This window comes from Aquarana catesbeiana, linkage group LG12 (assembly GCF_042186555.1).
Source record: "Aquarana catesbeiana isolate 2022-GZ linkage group LG12, ASM4218655v1, whole genome shotgun sequence".
Classification (NCBI taxonomy): domain Eukaryota; kingdom Metazoa; phylum Chordata; class Amphibia; order Anura; family Ranidae; genus Aquarana; species Aquarana catesbeiana.
The window spans coordinates 239,693,239-239,708,545 of NC_133335.1; the positions used below are offsets into that span (position 1 = coordinate 239,693,239).

Genomic DNA, 15,307 nt, shown 5'->3' on the forward strand with positions numbered 1-15,307 from the left:
CCATTCAATAATACATCCCATAATCTATCCTTTCCATAATACATCCCAAAATCCATCCATCCCATAATCCATCCTTTCCATAATACATCCCATAATCCATCCATCCCATAATCCATCCTTTCCATAATACATCCCAAAATCCATCCATCTCCATCCCATAATACATCCTTGTCATAATACATCCCATAATCCATCCATCCCATAATCCATCCATTTCATAATACATCCCATAATCCATCCATTCCATAATCCATCCCATAATCCATCCATCCCATAATCCATCCATTCCATAATACATCCCATAATCCATCCTTTCCATACTACATCCCATAATCCATCCATTCCATAATCCATCCATTCAATAATACATCCCATAATCTATCCATTCCATAATACATCCCATAATCTATCCTTTCCGTAATACATCCCATAATTCATCCTTTCCGTAATACATCCCATAATCCATCCATCCCATAATTCATCCTTTCCATAATACATCCCAAAATCCATCCATCTCCATCCCATAATACATCTTTGTCATAATACATCCCATAATTCATCCATCTCATAATCCATCCATTTCATAATACATCCCATAATCCATCCATCCCATAATCCATCCCATAATCCATCCATCCCAAAATTCATCCCATAATCCATCCATTCCATAATACATCCCATAATCCATCCATTCCATAATACATCCCATAATCCATCCATTCCATAATACATCCCATAATCCATCCATTCCATAATCCATTCATTCCATAATACATCCCATAATCCATCCATTCCATAATACATCCCATAATCCATCCATTCCATAATACATCCCATAATACATCCATTCCATAATACATCCCATAATCCATCCATTCCATAATCCATTCATTCCATAATACATCCCATAATCCATCCATTCCATAATACATCCCATAATCCATCCATCCCATAATCCATCCATTCCATAATACATCCCATAATCCATCCTTTCCATAATACATCCCATAATCCATCCATCCCATAATACATCCCATAATCCATCCATTCCATAATCCATCCCATAATCCATCCCATAATCCATCCTTTCCATAATACATCCCATAATCCATCCATTCCATAATACATCCCATAATCTATCCTTTCCATAATACATCCCATAATACATACATCCCATAATCCATCCTTTCCATAATACATCCCATAATCCATCCTTAATACATCCATCCATCCCATAACAGATCGTGTTCCGCCCTGTCTCCAGCCAGCCAATCACAGAGCTGTTTTATTAAATCCGGTTCTCGGCACACATGGTGAAAGGTTTGGGGTCCCGGGTCCCGCCCTCGATCAGTCCGATGGGCCCCTTTTCACCGGGAGGAAATTTCAAGTTGAACTTCTGGAGGAAGCTGATGAAAAAGATGAAGATCTCCGTCTTGGCCAAAGCCTCCCCGATGCACGCCCTTTTCCCTGGAGACGGGGAAGGGGAAGGGGAAGGGGTTAATCACGTACATGGCAAAAAAAATAAAAATTTTAATTCAATTCAGTTGTGAATTGGAAACTCCTACAATGTTACTGGTTTAGGACCAGCATGACATCACTTCCTCTCACACAGATAAGGTGTTTTTTTGTATGAAGTATTTTTAAAACGCTAACGATAAAGTTGAACTTCATACAAACACCGCCCTGCGCACATAAAACGCGCGTGCGCAGATGTAACATGGGGCTTGGGGTCCTGTTTTCTTGTACATCTGCGCACGTGCGGGGTTCTCCATACATCTGTACACATGAGGGGTTCCCCATACATCTGTACACATGAGGGGTTCCCCATACATCTGTACACATGAGGGGTTCCCCATACATCTGGACACATGAGGGGTTCTCCATACATCTGTACACATGAGGGGTTCCCCATACATCTGGACACATGAGGGGTTCCCCATACATCTGGACACATGAGGGGTTCCCCATACACCTGGACACATGAGGGGTTCCCCATACATCTGAACACATGAGAGGTTCCCCATACATCTGTACACATGAGGGGTTCCCCATACATCTGGACACATGAGGGGTTCCCCATACATCTGGACACATGAGGGGTTCCCCATACATCTGGACACATGAGGGGTTCTCCATACATCTGGACACATGAGGGGTTCCCCATACATCTGGACACATGAGGGGTTCCCCATACATCTGGACACATGAGGGGTTCTCCATACATCTGGACACATGAGAGGTTCCCCATACATCTGTACACATGAGGGGTTCCCCATACATCTGTACACATGAGGGGTTCCCCATACATCTGGACACATGAGGGGTTCTCCATACATCTGTACACATGAGGGGTTCCCCATACATCTGGACACATGAGAGGTTCCCCATACATCTGTACACATGAGGGGTTCCCCATACATCTGGACACATGAGGGGTTCCCCATACATCTGGACACATGAGGGGTTCCCCATACATCTGGACACATGAGGGGTTCCCCATACATCTGGACACATGAGGGGTTCCCCATACATCTGGACACATGAGGGGTTCCCCATACATCTGGACACATGAGGGGTTCCCCATACATCTGGACACATGAGGGGTTCCCCATACATCTGTACACATGAGGGGTTCCCCATACATCTGGACACATGAGGGGTTCCCCATACATCTGGACACATGAGGGGTTCTCCATACATCTGGACACATGAGGGGTTCCCCATACATCTGTACACATGAGGGGTTCCCCATACATCTGTACACATGCGTACGTCCCCTCATGATATTTTTGGGCGACTTACACTTGAAAGGACTTCCCCTCCTATTGCATTTGTCATGGAAAAGAAGCCCATGCACCTTTTTGGGTGATGAGCTCGGCACTATTTTGTGGCATGCATTTTGGTGCGATTGACATGTGACAATCATGGTGAAATCACAGCGCGTTTGTGGTGCCAATAGGAAAGGAACAAAAAAGGGGGGGGCTTCCATCATGGTGGTGGAGTATGGTGGTCCCATCCCTAGCGTATAGAACCATAGAAAAAGATATCCCCCTTGAACTGGGACTTTAATAGACCACCAACTCTTGAAGTAAAATATGTAAATTTTATTAATGTACTCAGGGCTTTTTTTCTCAGAGAAAAGGTGCAGGAACTCCTCCTTTTCTCCACCCCTACCCACCCCTGAGCACCGTTTCTTGGTTCCACCCCCTACACACCTCCCATACTGCCCTTTTAGGGAATACAGAACCAAGTATTTTGTGCTGATCAGTAATTTGTATGGAACGTGTTAATGATAACAGAAAAAGCAGTAAAATAGGTCCACTGTAGCCAGTAACAATAGAGCCCCCTCCAACAAATATATCCCCCCCCCCCCAAACAGCAATGGACCACCTGAAACAGAATGTCCCCCAGCATCAACAACAGATCTCCCCACGGCCAGCATCAATAGACTCTCCAGCAGCCAGCAACAATAGACCCATCCCTCAACAGTAGAACTCTCCCAGCAATAACTGATCCCCAAGTAATATAAGACCCAGCCTCAGCAACAATAGGTCCCCACCAGCAACAATAGACCCCCCTGCAAAAATCGATCCCCTCCAGCTAGAATAGATCCCCCAGCAACAAGCATCAGCAGCCCCTCCATCACACCCCAACACCCCTTACTATTGCATACACTCAGTGCTGGAGGTGCCGGAACTGCGTTCCCCCACGTTCCTGCTGAAAAAAAGCTCCGAATGTACTTAAAAACAGACGTGAAGGTATCGGAATACCGGAAACGCGTCGGGTATTGGGGTACTTCAACCCCAGGAGAGTACATCTAATATCACATTTGTATATTCCTGTTCTGTTCTCATATCAATTCTGTATGGAATGCATGCTCTTTTTGTGTATGTTATAGACGTTTTCACGTCTGTTTTTAAGTACATTAATGAAATTTACATATTTTACTTCAAGAGTTGGTGGTCTATTAAAGTCCCAGTTCAAGGGGGATATCTAGGAAAGAACAGCACCAAAACGCGAGCGACTTTTGCGGCGAATTTCAGCACAATTTAGAATGATGGGCAGAATTGCGCTGATTCTGCCCATGGTTCCAAAAAATTGCTTGGTGTGATTGATTCTGTGGATTTCAGAGAGTCTTTTATACTGGATCTGCCTGGGATTCAGCTTAAGGGCCGGTTCACACCACATCCAGTCCAGTGCGTTTTTTTTTTTCTGCATCAAAAATGCATAGAAAGTCAGTTATATGGTTTTTAATGGCATAGCTCACACCAGTGCTTGCAGTTCCAGAAAAAAAAAGTAGAACATGCTGCATTTTTCCTGCACTGGACTGTACAGGAAAACGCTGTAAAAAGCATCAAAAACGCACCGGAACAAACATGTCCTTATTTAAAAATGAGGGGGAAAAAAGCGCACCGGACTGCATCAAAAACGCGCGTGCAGAAAAGTACCTGGAACGCATCCGGGCTGTGTTTCTATGATGTGAACTGGCCCTTAATTAAATGACACATTTGTTACATTTTGTACAAACAGATACAAATAAACACACAGGACAGATTGTTACAAAGTATTCCAGCTGATCGATCTCTGCTCCAGGCTTCTACCTACCTGCCCCGAATGGGATGTGGGCCTCATTCTTCACAAACTTGCCGTTTTCATCCAGGAAACGATCGGGATTGAACTCTTCAGGTTTATCCCAATATTTCTTATCGTACAGAGCCGAGTGCAAGAACGTGACGATCTGAGTGTCCTGAGAAGACATGGATTTGTTTTACTATTCTATGTATAGCTCTGACATATACTGCAGCGCTGTACAAAGATCACTGAGCCAGTCACATCAGTCTCTGTCCCAGAGGAACTTACACTCTAATGTCCCCTCCCCCCACAGTCACGCACTATTATTATAAGACCCCTTTTACACTGAGGCAATTTTCAGGCGTTTTATTGCTAGAAATAGCGCCTGTAAAGCGACTGAAAACTGCCTCTCATGCCCCCCCCCCCCCCCAGTGTGAAAGCCCGAGTGCTCTCACACTGGAGCAGCATCTTTAAGGCAGTCCGGGATCGCTGTATACACCGCTCCTAAAACACACTGCCCATTGAAAATCGCTTCTGAAGCGCCATAAAACGGGCGCTTTTAACCCCTTTTTAACCCCTTCTTTGGGGTTAAACGTGCCCACAGGCGGCGCTGCAGTGCCAGTAAAGCGCCGCTAAAACAAACAATGCTTTACTGCGACCACAGGGCAGTCTAGGTGTAAAAGGGCTCCTAAAGATTTATATAGCACTGACATATACCTCAGTGCTGTACAGAGAACACTGAACTAGGCATATTAGACTCTGCACCAGAGGAGCTTCTCCACCAGGTGCTGTGGGCTCACTTTGCTTTGCTCTCAGTTGGAGGAAACGTCAAGCCTGGGCCTGTCCTGCAGGCTTCTCCCCCAACCACTATGCAGTGGGTGGGGGGGAGACAAAGGTGGAGGCTCTCCAGAGGCACTGAGGCCTACTCCATGTGCTCAAGCTGCAATGGATCCTGGGCCTGTCCCTATGCAAGAGGAGTCCCTACCAGTCTTCCAGAATAAAGTTGGGAACAGACTTCACCGCATTGCTAAGGAGGATCAGAAACTTGCTGTCATGAAAGAAGATCTCAGGAAAAATAAATCCCTGCACAGTAAGTCTGGAAACAGTAAGAGGGAAGTCTCCAAGCTGAAGTCTCTGGAAGAGGCATTGAAAAAGCAGAAGTTGGTCGCCTCTCTGAAGGAGAGCAGGAGTGTGAGAAAAGTGTGAGTATGAGGGGAGATTCCAACAGATGAAGGAAAGTGCCTGTGACAGTACCAGCCAGAGGGTGGATACCAGAGCAACGGTGACAGTATGGATGGGGGGTAAGGAAGTGGCTTCACATGGTGGCCCCTGTACTACCCCTGTCTCAGGATTAGGGATGAGCCGAACACCCCCCGGTTCGGTTCGCACCAGAACCTGCGAACGGACCGAAAGTTCGCACGAACGTTAGAACCCCATTGACGTCTATGGGGCTCGAACGTTCGAAATCAAAAGTGCTCATTTTAAAGGCTAATTTGCATGGTATTGTCCTAAAAAGGGTTTGGGGACCCGGGTCCTACCCCAGGGGACATGTATCAATGCAAAAAAAAACTTTTAAAAACGGCCGTTTTTTCGGGAGCAGTGATTTTAACGATGCTTAAAGTAAAAAAAAAAAAAAAGTTAAATATTCCTTTAAATATCGTACCTGGGGGGTGTCTATAGTATGCCTGTAAAGTGACGCGTGTTTCCCGTGTTTAGAACAGTCCCTGCACCAAATGTCATTTTTAAAGGAAAAAATCTCATTTAAAACTGCTTGCGGCTTTAATGTAATGTCGGGTCCTGGCAATATGGATGAAAATCAGTGAGACAAACGGCATGGGTACCCCCCAGTCCATTACCAGGCCCTTTGGGTCTTGTATGGATATTAAGGGGAACCCCGCACCCAAATTAAAATAAGGAAAGGTGTGGGGCCACCAGGCCCTATATACTCTGAACAGCAGTATACAGGCTGTAGGTTTGTTGTTAAGTAGAATCTCTTTGTAATTTTGAACGGGTACATTTTTAACGTGTTTAGCTCCAGCCAAAAAATCTTTTTTAAGCTTTTTGGAAAACATAGGGAAGGGTTATCACCCCTGTGACATTTGTTTTGCTGTCTTTCCTCCTCTTCAGAAGATTTCACCTCACTTTTTGTCCCAATGAAAAATGTTTTTTGAAAATTTGGATTTTTTTGTGGAACAAGGATTGGAAAGCATCAGAGAAATGTTTTTCCCATATTAACTCTTACAGGAGAGAATTTCCCTTCCTAGGGGTAGATTTATTCTCACTTCCTGTTGTCTCCTTCCGTTTGCAAGTAGGAGTCGTTTGTAAGTTAGTTGTTTGAAAGTAGGGTCCTGCCCTATATACTCAGCAGAAATTTGGGCCTTAGGTGTTGCTGTGGCCACAACACTGTAAGCCCTCATAGGGCCCTGCTGTGAAATATTAGATCAAGAATTGTAATTACATGTCCCTGTTAAACAGGAGCTGAAAAATTAGGCCTTAGGCACTGGTGCTGGTGCCACAACACTGCAACCCCTCACAGACACTCTAGTTGGAATGCAGGAACGAGCCCTGCTGCAAAGTATTACATCAAAAATTGTAATTACACGCCCCTGTTAAACAGGGGCTGAAAAATTGTGCCTTAGGCACTGGTGGTGGCGCCCAGAACCAAAAATGTTCTTACAAGCTATCAGCGTGATGATTGAGGAGGAAGAGGATAATTACTCAGAGATAGTCACTCAGCATCAGCATAGGCAGTCTTTGAAGGGATCTGAGATTTCAAAAAAAATTATTCGGTTACATCAGCATCAGGTGCTTGGTAGCTGGTGGTGATCCAAGACTCATTCATTTTTATGAAGGTCAGTCGATCGACCGAGTCAGTGGACAGACGCACCCTGTGATCGGTTACCACGCCTCCAGCAGCACTGAATGTGCGTTCCGAAAGAACGCTGGATGCAGGACAGGCCAGTAGCTCAATTGCATACTGTGCAAGCTCTGGCCAGTGATCCATCCTCAAGACCCAGTAACCCAGAGGATTTTCGGTGGGAAAGGTGTCCAAGTCTGATCTTGCCCCTAGGTATTCCTGCACCATGTAAAACAGACGCTGGCGATGGTTGCTGGAACCGATCATACCTTGGGGCTGCGGACCAAAAAATTGTCTGAACGCATCGGTCAGACGGCCACCTTCTCCACCACTCCTTCTTTGACTGACCGAAGCCTCAGCAACACGTTGTCCAGAAACAGGAGTTTGTAACCTCCCAGTCTCTGGGAACGCGTTGCACAGACCTTTCTGCAAGGCCTCCCGAAGATGTTTCATCCTCTGCTCCCTCTGCGATGGCAAGATAAGGTCCGCAACCTTACCTTTGTAACGTGGATCAAGGAGGGTTGCCAGCCAGTATTGGTCCTTCTCCTTGATACCACGAATACGAGGATCCTTACGCAGGCTTTGCAGGATCAGGGAGGCCATGCAGCGTAGGTTTGCTGAGGCATTCGGTCCGGAGTCCTCTGGGACACTAAGGACGACATGGTCCGCAGCCACCTCCTCCCAGCCACGTACAAGTCCATGTGTTTCTTGGGACTGATCCCTTAAAGACTGCTGCTGATGCTGAGTGCCAGGCTCCACCTCCATACTAACACAATCTTCCTCCTCCTCCTCCTCCTCTTCCTCCTCGTCCTCTTCCTGTGTGATCGGCGGGCACGCAGGAACACTGTCTGGATAAAGGGGGCCTTGAGAGCTAAGGAAGTCCTCCTCTTCCTGCCTCTGTTCTGCCTCAAGTGCCCTGTCCATTATTCCACGCAGCGTGTACTCCAACAGGTGGACAAGGGGGACAGTGTCACTGATGCATGCACTGTCACTGCTCACCATCCTCGTGGCCTCCTCAAATGGTGACAGGACAGTGCATGCATCCCTGATCATGGCCCACTGGCGTGGGGAAAAAAAACCAAGCTCCCCTGACCCTGTCCTGGTGCCATAGTCGCACAGGTACTCATTGATGGCCCTCTGCTGCGTGTGCAGCCGCTGCAGCATGGGCAACGTTGAGTTCCACCTGGTGGGCATGTCACAGATTAGGCGGTTCTTGGGCAGGTTAAACTCCTTTTGGAGGTCCGTCAGCCGAGCACTGGCATTATATGACCAGCGGAAATGCACACAGACTTTCCTGGCCTACCTCAGGACATCCTGTAAGCCCGGGTACCTGCCCAAGAACCGCTGCACCACCAAGTTAAGGACGTGAGCCAAACAGGGCACATGGGTCATTTGTCCCTGTCGGAGGGCAGAGAGGAGGTTGGTGCCATTGTCGCAAACCACCATTCCTGCCTTAAGTTGGCGTGGCGTCAACCACCTCTGAACCTGCCCCTGCAGAGCTGACAGAACCTCTGCCCCAGTGTGGCTCCTGTCCCCCAAGCACACCAGCTCAAGCACCGCATGGCATCTTTTGGCCTGCGTACTTGCGTAGCCCCTTGAACGACTACGGAGCACCGCTGGTTCCGAGGAAGAGGCCATGGAGGAAGAAGAAGAGGAGGGGGTGGAGGAGAGAGGTGTGTCACAATCATTAGCATTTTGGAGGCGTGGTGGCGGAACAACCTCCAACACTACTGCACCTTGTCCTGCATCCTTCCCAGCTGCCAGCAGAGTCACCCAATGCGCCGTGAAACTTAGGTAACGTCCCTGTCCATGCCTGCTGGACCATGAGTCAGCGGTAATATGCACCTTACCGCTGACCGCCCTGTCCAGCGAGGCATGGACATTGCCTTCCACATGCTGGTAGAGAGCCGGAATCGCCTTCCATGAGAAAAAGTGGCGTTTGGGTGCCTGCCACTGAGGAACCGCACATTCCACAAACTCACGGAAGGGGGCAGAGTCTACCAACTGAAAAGGCAGCAGTTGAAGTGCTAGCAATTTTGCCAAGCTAGCATTCAACCGCTGGGCATGTGGATGGCTGGGAGCAAACTTCTTTCGGCGGTGCAGCAGCTGGGGCAGAGAAATTTGCCTGGTACAATCTGACGTCGGTGTACCAAAATCAGATTGCCCACAAGTACGTGGCTGTGACACACCTAATTCTACACCTTCATTCCTCTCAGTGCAGGTCTCAGAGAGGACTGAAGGTCTAGTGGGGTTGGAAATCTCAGCTGATGAGGAGCAAGCAGAGGTCCTCTTTGTTCTTTGGTGTGGGTCTTTTAGATACGCTTGCCAACGAACTGCATGGCAGGTCAACATATGTCTGGTCAAGCATGTGGTACCCAAGTGGGAGATGTTTTGGCCACGCGAGATACGCTTGAGACATATGTTGCAAATAGCAGCGGTGCGATCTGATGCACTCGTCTCAAAAAAGGCCCACACCAAAGAACTTTTTGAATAACGCGCAGAGACTGCAGCGCCCTGCACATGTGGAGCTTTGGGGTGTGATGCAGTCAATGTGCTGCCCTTAGGCTGGCCCCTGGAGGGCATCCTGCCTCGTTGGTGATGTGCCGCCTCCTCCTCCTCCTCCTCCTCCTCTCTCCTATCAGGCACCCACGTTGAGTCAGTGACCTCATCATCCCCTCCCTCCTCATCACTGGAGCAAACCTGGCAGTATGCTGCAGCAGGGGGAGCATGACTGCCAGATTGCTGTCCTTCTTGGGCACCCCCTCTGTCCGTGCTCGTGTTACTGCCTTCATCGAGCTCAGTATCATCATCAGAGCCTTCCAAACGCTGGGCATCCTCCTGGAGCATGTACCCAACACTGTGGTCAAACAGTTCGAGGGACTCCTCAGGAGGACATGGTGGGGCTAGGGAAGGAGTCACTGATGACATTGAGCCGAGGGAAGAGGCCGCTGCTTTGCCAGACAAAGTACCCTGGGCATGGGTGAGAGAGGATGAGGAGGATGAGGACGGCTTGGTCATCCACTCGACCAAGTCTTCCGCATGTTGCGGCTCAACATGGCCAGCTGCCGAAAAAAAGGCCAAGCGTGTCCCATGGCCACGTGCTGATGAGGATGCACCGTCTCCACGACCAGCACTAGACACAGAGCCTGCTTGCCCTCTCTTATTGGCTTGTGACTGTCTGCCTCTCCTTCTTGGCCTTCCAGACATACTAATGGCCTGGAGCTGCACTAAGCTGGGATATATATATATATATACTGTGTACTGATACTGCAGCTAGCAAAATCAACTGCCTGCCTGTCAGGGGCGGATCCAGAGTCTAGTCTCGGGAGGGGCACTGCCAGAAAATATGTTTTTTTGTGGGCAATTTATCGGGGTAATGGCTGGTGTTGGCGCTTTCATCATCACGGCACCATGGTTGTTATGGTGTCAGGATGATTGAAGCGCATTATTTCTATTATTACATTTAACATAAAATGAAATGGTTCAACTCACCATAATGCAGAATCAGTGGGAGCCCCGAGTGTGTCACTTTTTACGCCGACCTGCCTTCAGATGCAGCTTATCACTTGCCACGTCCCTGCCACAAGCTGCGGATTGTCACTTGCCTGCCGCCAGATGCTGATTGTCACTTGCCACGTCACCTGCCACATGTTGCTGATTATCGCTTGCACATGGGGCACATTCAGGGCACATCAGGGCACATGGGGTACATCAGGGCACATTCAGGGCACACCAGGCACATTCAGGATACATCAGGGCACATTCAGGGCACATCAGGCACATCAGGGCACATTCAGGGCACATCAGGCACATGGGGTACATTCAGGGCACATGGGGTACAATCAGGGCACATGGGATAAATTCAGGGCACATCAGGGCACATTCAGGATTCAGGGCACATCAGGCACATGGGGTACATCAGGGCACATTCAGGGCACATGGGGTACATCAGGGTACATCAGGGCACATTCAGGGCACATGGGGTACATTCAGGGCACATTCAGGGCACATGGGGTACAATCAGGGCACATGGGATAAATTCAGGGCACATTAGGGCTCATAGGGTACAATAAGGGCAACGTTTACTTGTTTTCTTCATTGTTTTCTTCATATGCATATGCAGAGTAGCGCAGGCAGCCTCTGTAGTAAGTTCTCTCTCATGTCGCGCTGCTGCTGCTCCCCCCGGCGGGCCCCTCCTCCTCCTCTCTTCTTGTCCATCCCAGATGATGTCACAAGCAACATCTCTGGACTGGTCAGTTTCTCCGCTCACCTGCGGACCGGACCGCCCCCTCTCTCGATGTCTGTCCTGCTGCTCCTGAACACCCGCAGGCAGACTCACCTGTCAACCCCCCCTCACTCATCTGCCGACCTGCCGCTCAGGCTCTCTATCACCTACCGACCCCCGCTGACTGGCCCGCCCACTCGATAACCCGCACACTCGTCCTCCGGCTCCCGCCCGCTCACTCATTCACTGACTGACTGTCCTGCCAATCATGAATTTCTCGGAGGGGGCAATTGCCCTGTTGCCCCCCCCTGGATCCGCCCCTGCTGCCTGTAGTATGAGAACACCACCAACCTTCTACAGGTAGCTTTAGCTGAACACTGTGAGGTGGACGCACCCCACTAACTTGTAGGTTTAGCAGAACACTGTGAGCAGGACGCACTGCACTAACTGTAAATAGTCTAGCTGCCTGACTGTGGTACTAATAGGATCAAAAGAACACCAGCAATTTTCTTCAGGTAGCTGTATTTACTGTAACAAGACAAGCCTGCCTGTCAGTAAGAAGATAACAGAAACAGATCTAGCTGAACACTGTGAGCAGGACGCACCCCACTAGCTTGTAGGTTTAGCTGAACACTGTGAGGTGGAGGCACCCCACTAACTTGTAGGTTTAGCTGAACACTGTGAGCAGGACGCACCCCACTAACTTGTAGGTTTAGCAGAACACTGTGAGCAGGACGCACTGCACTAACTGTAAATAGTCTAGCTGCCTGACTGTGGTACTAATAGGATCAAAAGAACACCAGCAATTTTCTTCAGGTAGCTGTATTTACTGTAACAAGACAAGCCTGCCTGTCAGTAAGAAGATAACAGGAACAGATCTAGCTGAACACTGTGAGCAGGATGCACCCCACTAGCTTGTAGGTTTAGCTGAACACTGTGAGGTGGACGCACCCCACTAACTTGTAGGTTTAGCTGAACACTGTGAGCAGGACGCACCCCACTAACTTGTAGGTTTAGCAGAACACTGTGAGCAGGACGCACCCCACTAACTTGTAGGTTTAGCAGAACACTGTGAGCAGGACGCACTGCACTAACTGTAAATAGTCTAGCTGCCTGACTGTGGTACTAATAGGATCAAAAGAACACCAGCAATTTTCTTCAGGTAGCTGTATTTACTGTAACAAGACAAGCCTGCCTGTCAGTAAGAAGATAACAGGAACAGATCTAGCTGAACACTGTGAGCAGGATGCACCCCACTAGCTTGTAGGTTTAGCTGAACACTGTGAGGTGGACGCACCCCACTAACTTGTAGGTTTAGCTGAACACTGTGAGCAGGACGCACCCCACTAACTTGTAGGTTTAGCAGAACACTGTGAGCAGGACGCACTGTACTAACTGTAAATAGTCTAGCTGCCTGACTGTGGTACTAATAGGATCAAAAGAACACCAGTAATTTTCTTCAAAATACTGTAACAAGACAAGCCTGCCTGTCAGTAGGAATATAACAGGAACGGATCTAGCTGAACACTGTGAGCAGGACGCACTGCACTAAATGTAAATAGTCTAGAAGATAACAGGAACGGATCTAGCTAAACTGAATACAATGTATATATATATATATATATATATATATATATATATATATATATATATATATATATATATATATATATATATATATATATATATGCAACACCTGGGATGCATATATATACACAATACACTTTAAGTGCAGCTAACTGACTGACTGTCCTGCCTAATCTAGCTAACTCAAATGAAATGACACTGTCTCTCTCTCTCTCTAAGCACACCGGAACACACTGCACAGGGCCGCCGTGCAGGCGGCCTTATATAGTGTGGGGCGTGTACTAAATCCCCTGAGCCATAATTGGCCAAAGCCTCCTTGGCTTTGGCCAATTATGGCTCTCTGTTAAGGCGGCGCTGTGATTGGCCAAGCATGCGGGTCATAGTGCATGCTTGGCCAATCATCAGCAAGCAATGCACTGCGATGCCGCAGTGAATTATGGGCCGTGACGCGCCACACGAATTTGGCGCGAACGGCGCATATCGTTCGCAATTCGGCGAACGACCGAACAGCCGATGTTCGAGTCGAACATGGGTTCGACTCAAACACGAAGCTCATCCCTACTCAGGATCTATCATGTCTGAGTCAGTATCTGCCCCACTCCCTCCCCAGCAGCCTGGGTCATCTCAGGAGGAGGTTGAGGAAAATGGCGGCTTGCTGCAGACCATAACAGAAATGGAATCTCCCGTGAGCGGCATCGACTCATCAGATGAAGATCATGATAAAAGGAGTACTTGCTGAAAATTTCTCTGTGTGTGGAGGACTTTCCTGAGATTGCACCTGCCAACAGATCCTTGCAATCAGCAGGGAATGCAGGATTAGCTGGCTGCGAGCAGTCCCACATGGACACCAACAGTGCAGAGCAGGAATGTCGCATGAACATTGAAACTGCAGAGCAGGAGGGCCGTATTAACGCTGAAACAGCTGGTGTTTTTTCTAAACAGAAGACTTTACTTGATGGGAATGCTGGTATCTGTGGTACTTCTGGGACTATGGTGAGCGGGACTGTTGTGCTGGAGGGGAGGAGGGAGGATCAAGTGGTGGGTAATTTACCAAACCAGATTTCAGAGGTTCCTATGCAATCAGTTAATGTGTCATCTGTCCCAGGTAGGAATTATGATAAGGCTGTGTCGGGACAAAGTCATGCTGCTGCTGGTGAAAGGAAGCCATTTGTGCGATTTTCACCTAACCCACCTTCTTCTATTAAACGCAGGAATGTGGTACAGCTCAGGTGGGAAGGAGGAGGTATTCCACCTATCAGGAGGGTGGTTGTGGATAGGATCCTAGCCATGGGATTTGAGGTGGAGGATATTTATGCTCTTATCAGTCCGGCTGGTTGCTTTGAATATGATTTGTCATTTGTGCTTCCAGAATCGCTGGATCTGTTTTGGGAGCAGTTTGAGCATGTATATGGGGACCAGCCGGACTGGAAGGGGCTTGTCCCCAAAGTTGTCTCATGACAGCCCTTGATAAAAAATGTGACTATCCTGACAAGGAATGAGTCTATACCCCCCAAGGATTTATGGGTCTGGTTGAGGAGGTTTGGTGAAACGTTGTGTCCCCTAAAAAAGATTGTGGATGATAGGAGAATCTGGAGGGGGTGGGTGGTCAGTGTCAATGAGGTTGAGTGTGTGTGGGAATGTGGTCCAGCATTTGCCCTCCTCTGCCTTTATTGGTAGAGATAGGAGGATTACCGTCTTCTACCCTGGTCAACCTAAGCTGTGCCATAAATGTGGAGTCAAGGGACATTTCTCCTCTAAATGTCCAGAACAGAAGTGCTCTTTGTGCCAGGAACTGGGGCATCTGGCCAGGGACTGTAACATCATTAAATGTACCCTATGTGATAAGGTTGGTCACCCTTATAGCCGGTGCCCTGAGGCTTTGCATAATAAGCCAGTGGAGGAATTTTTCCGTCCGGATAGAGAAGAGTCTGGGTTGGCGGAGGTTGTACCAGGGAATCCAAGTGTCTCTGTCCCGTCAGAATCTGTGTCTGTGAGGCCCTCTGTGGTGTCAGTGTCCCCCCAGTCTGTGGTATCAGTGTCCCCCCAGTCTGTGGTCTCCCAGTCAG

General features: G+C 48.3%; 1 protein-coding gene across 2 annotated transcripts in view; it reads right to left on the reverse strand.

Moving 5' to 3' along the window:
- Nucleotides 1-637: 637 nt before the first annotated feature.
- Nucleotides 638-15,307, reverse strand: part of LOC141113702 (cytochrome P450 2F2-like) — a 31,444-nt gene continuing 16,774 nt past the window's right edge. For both annotated transcript variants that reach the window (XM_073606967.1, XM_073606968.1), the window contains exons 8-9: nucleotides 4,606-4,747; nucleotides 638-1,467 (exon numbers count right to left, since the gene is read on the reverse strand). In XM_073606967.1, the coding sequence (XP_073463068.1) occupies nucleotides 1,289-1,467; nucleotides 4,606-4,747 (321 nt within the window). In that variant the 3' untranslated portion in view covers nucleotides 638-1,288. The remainder of the gene's footprint in view (nucleotides 1,468-4,605; nucleotides 4,748-15,307) is intronic.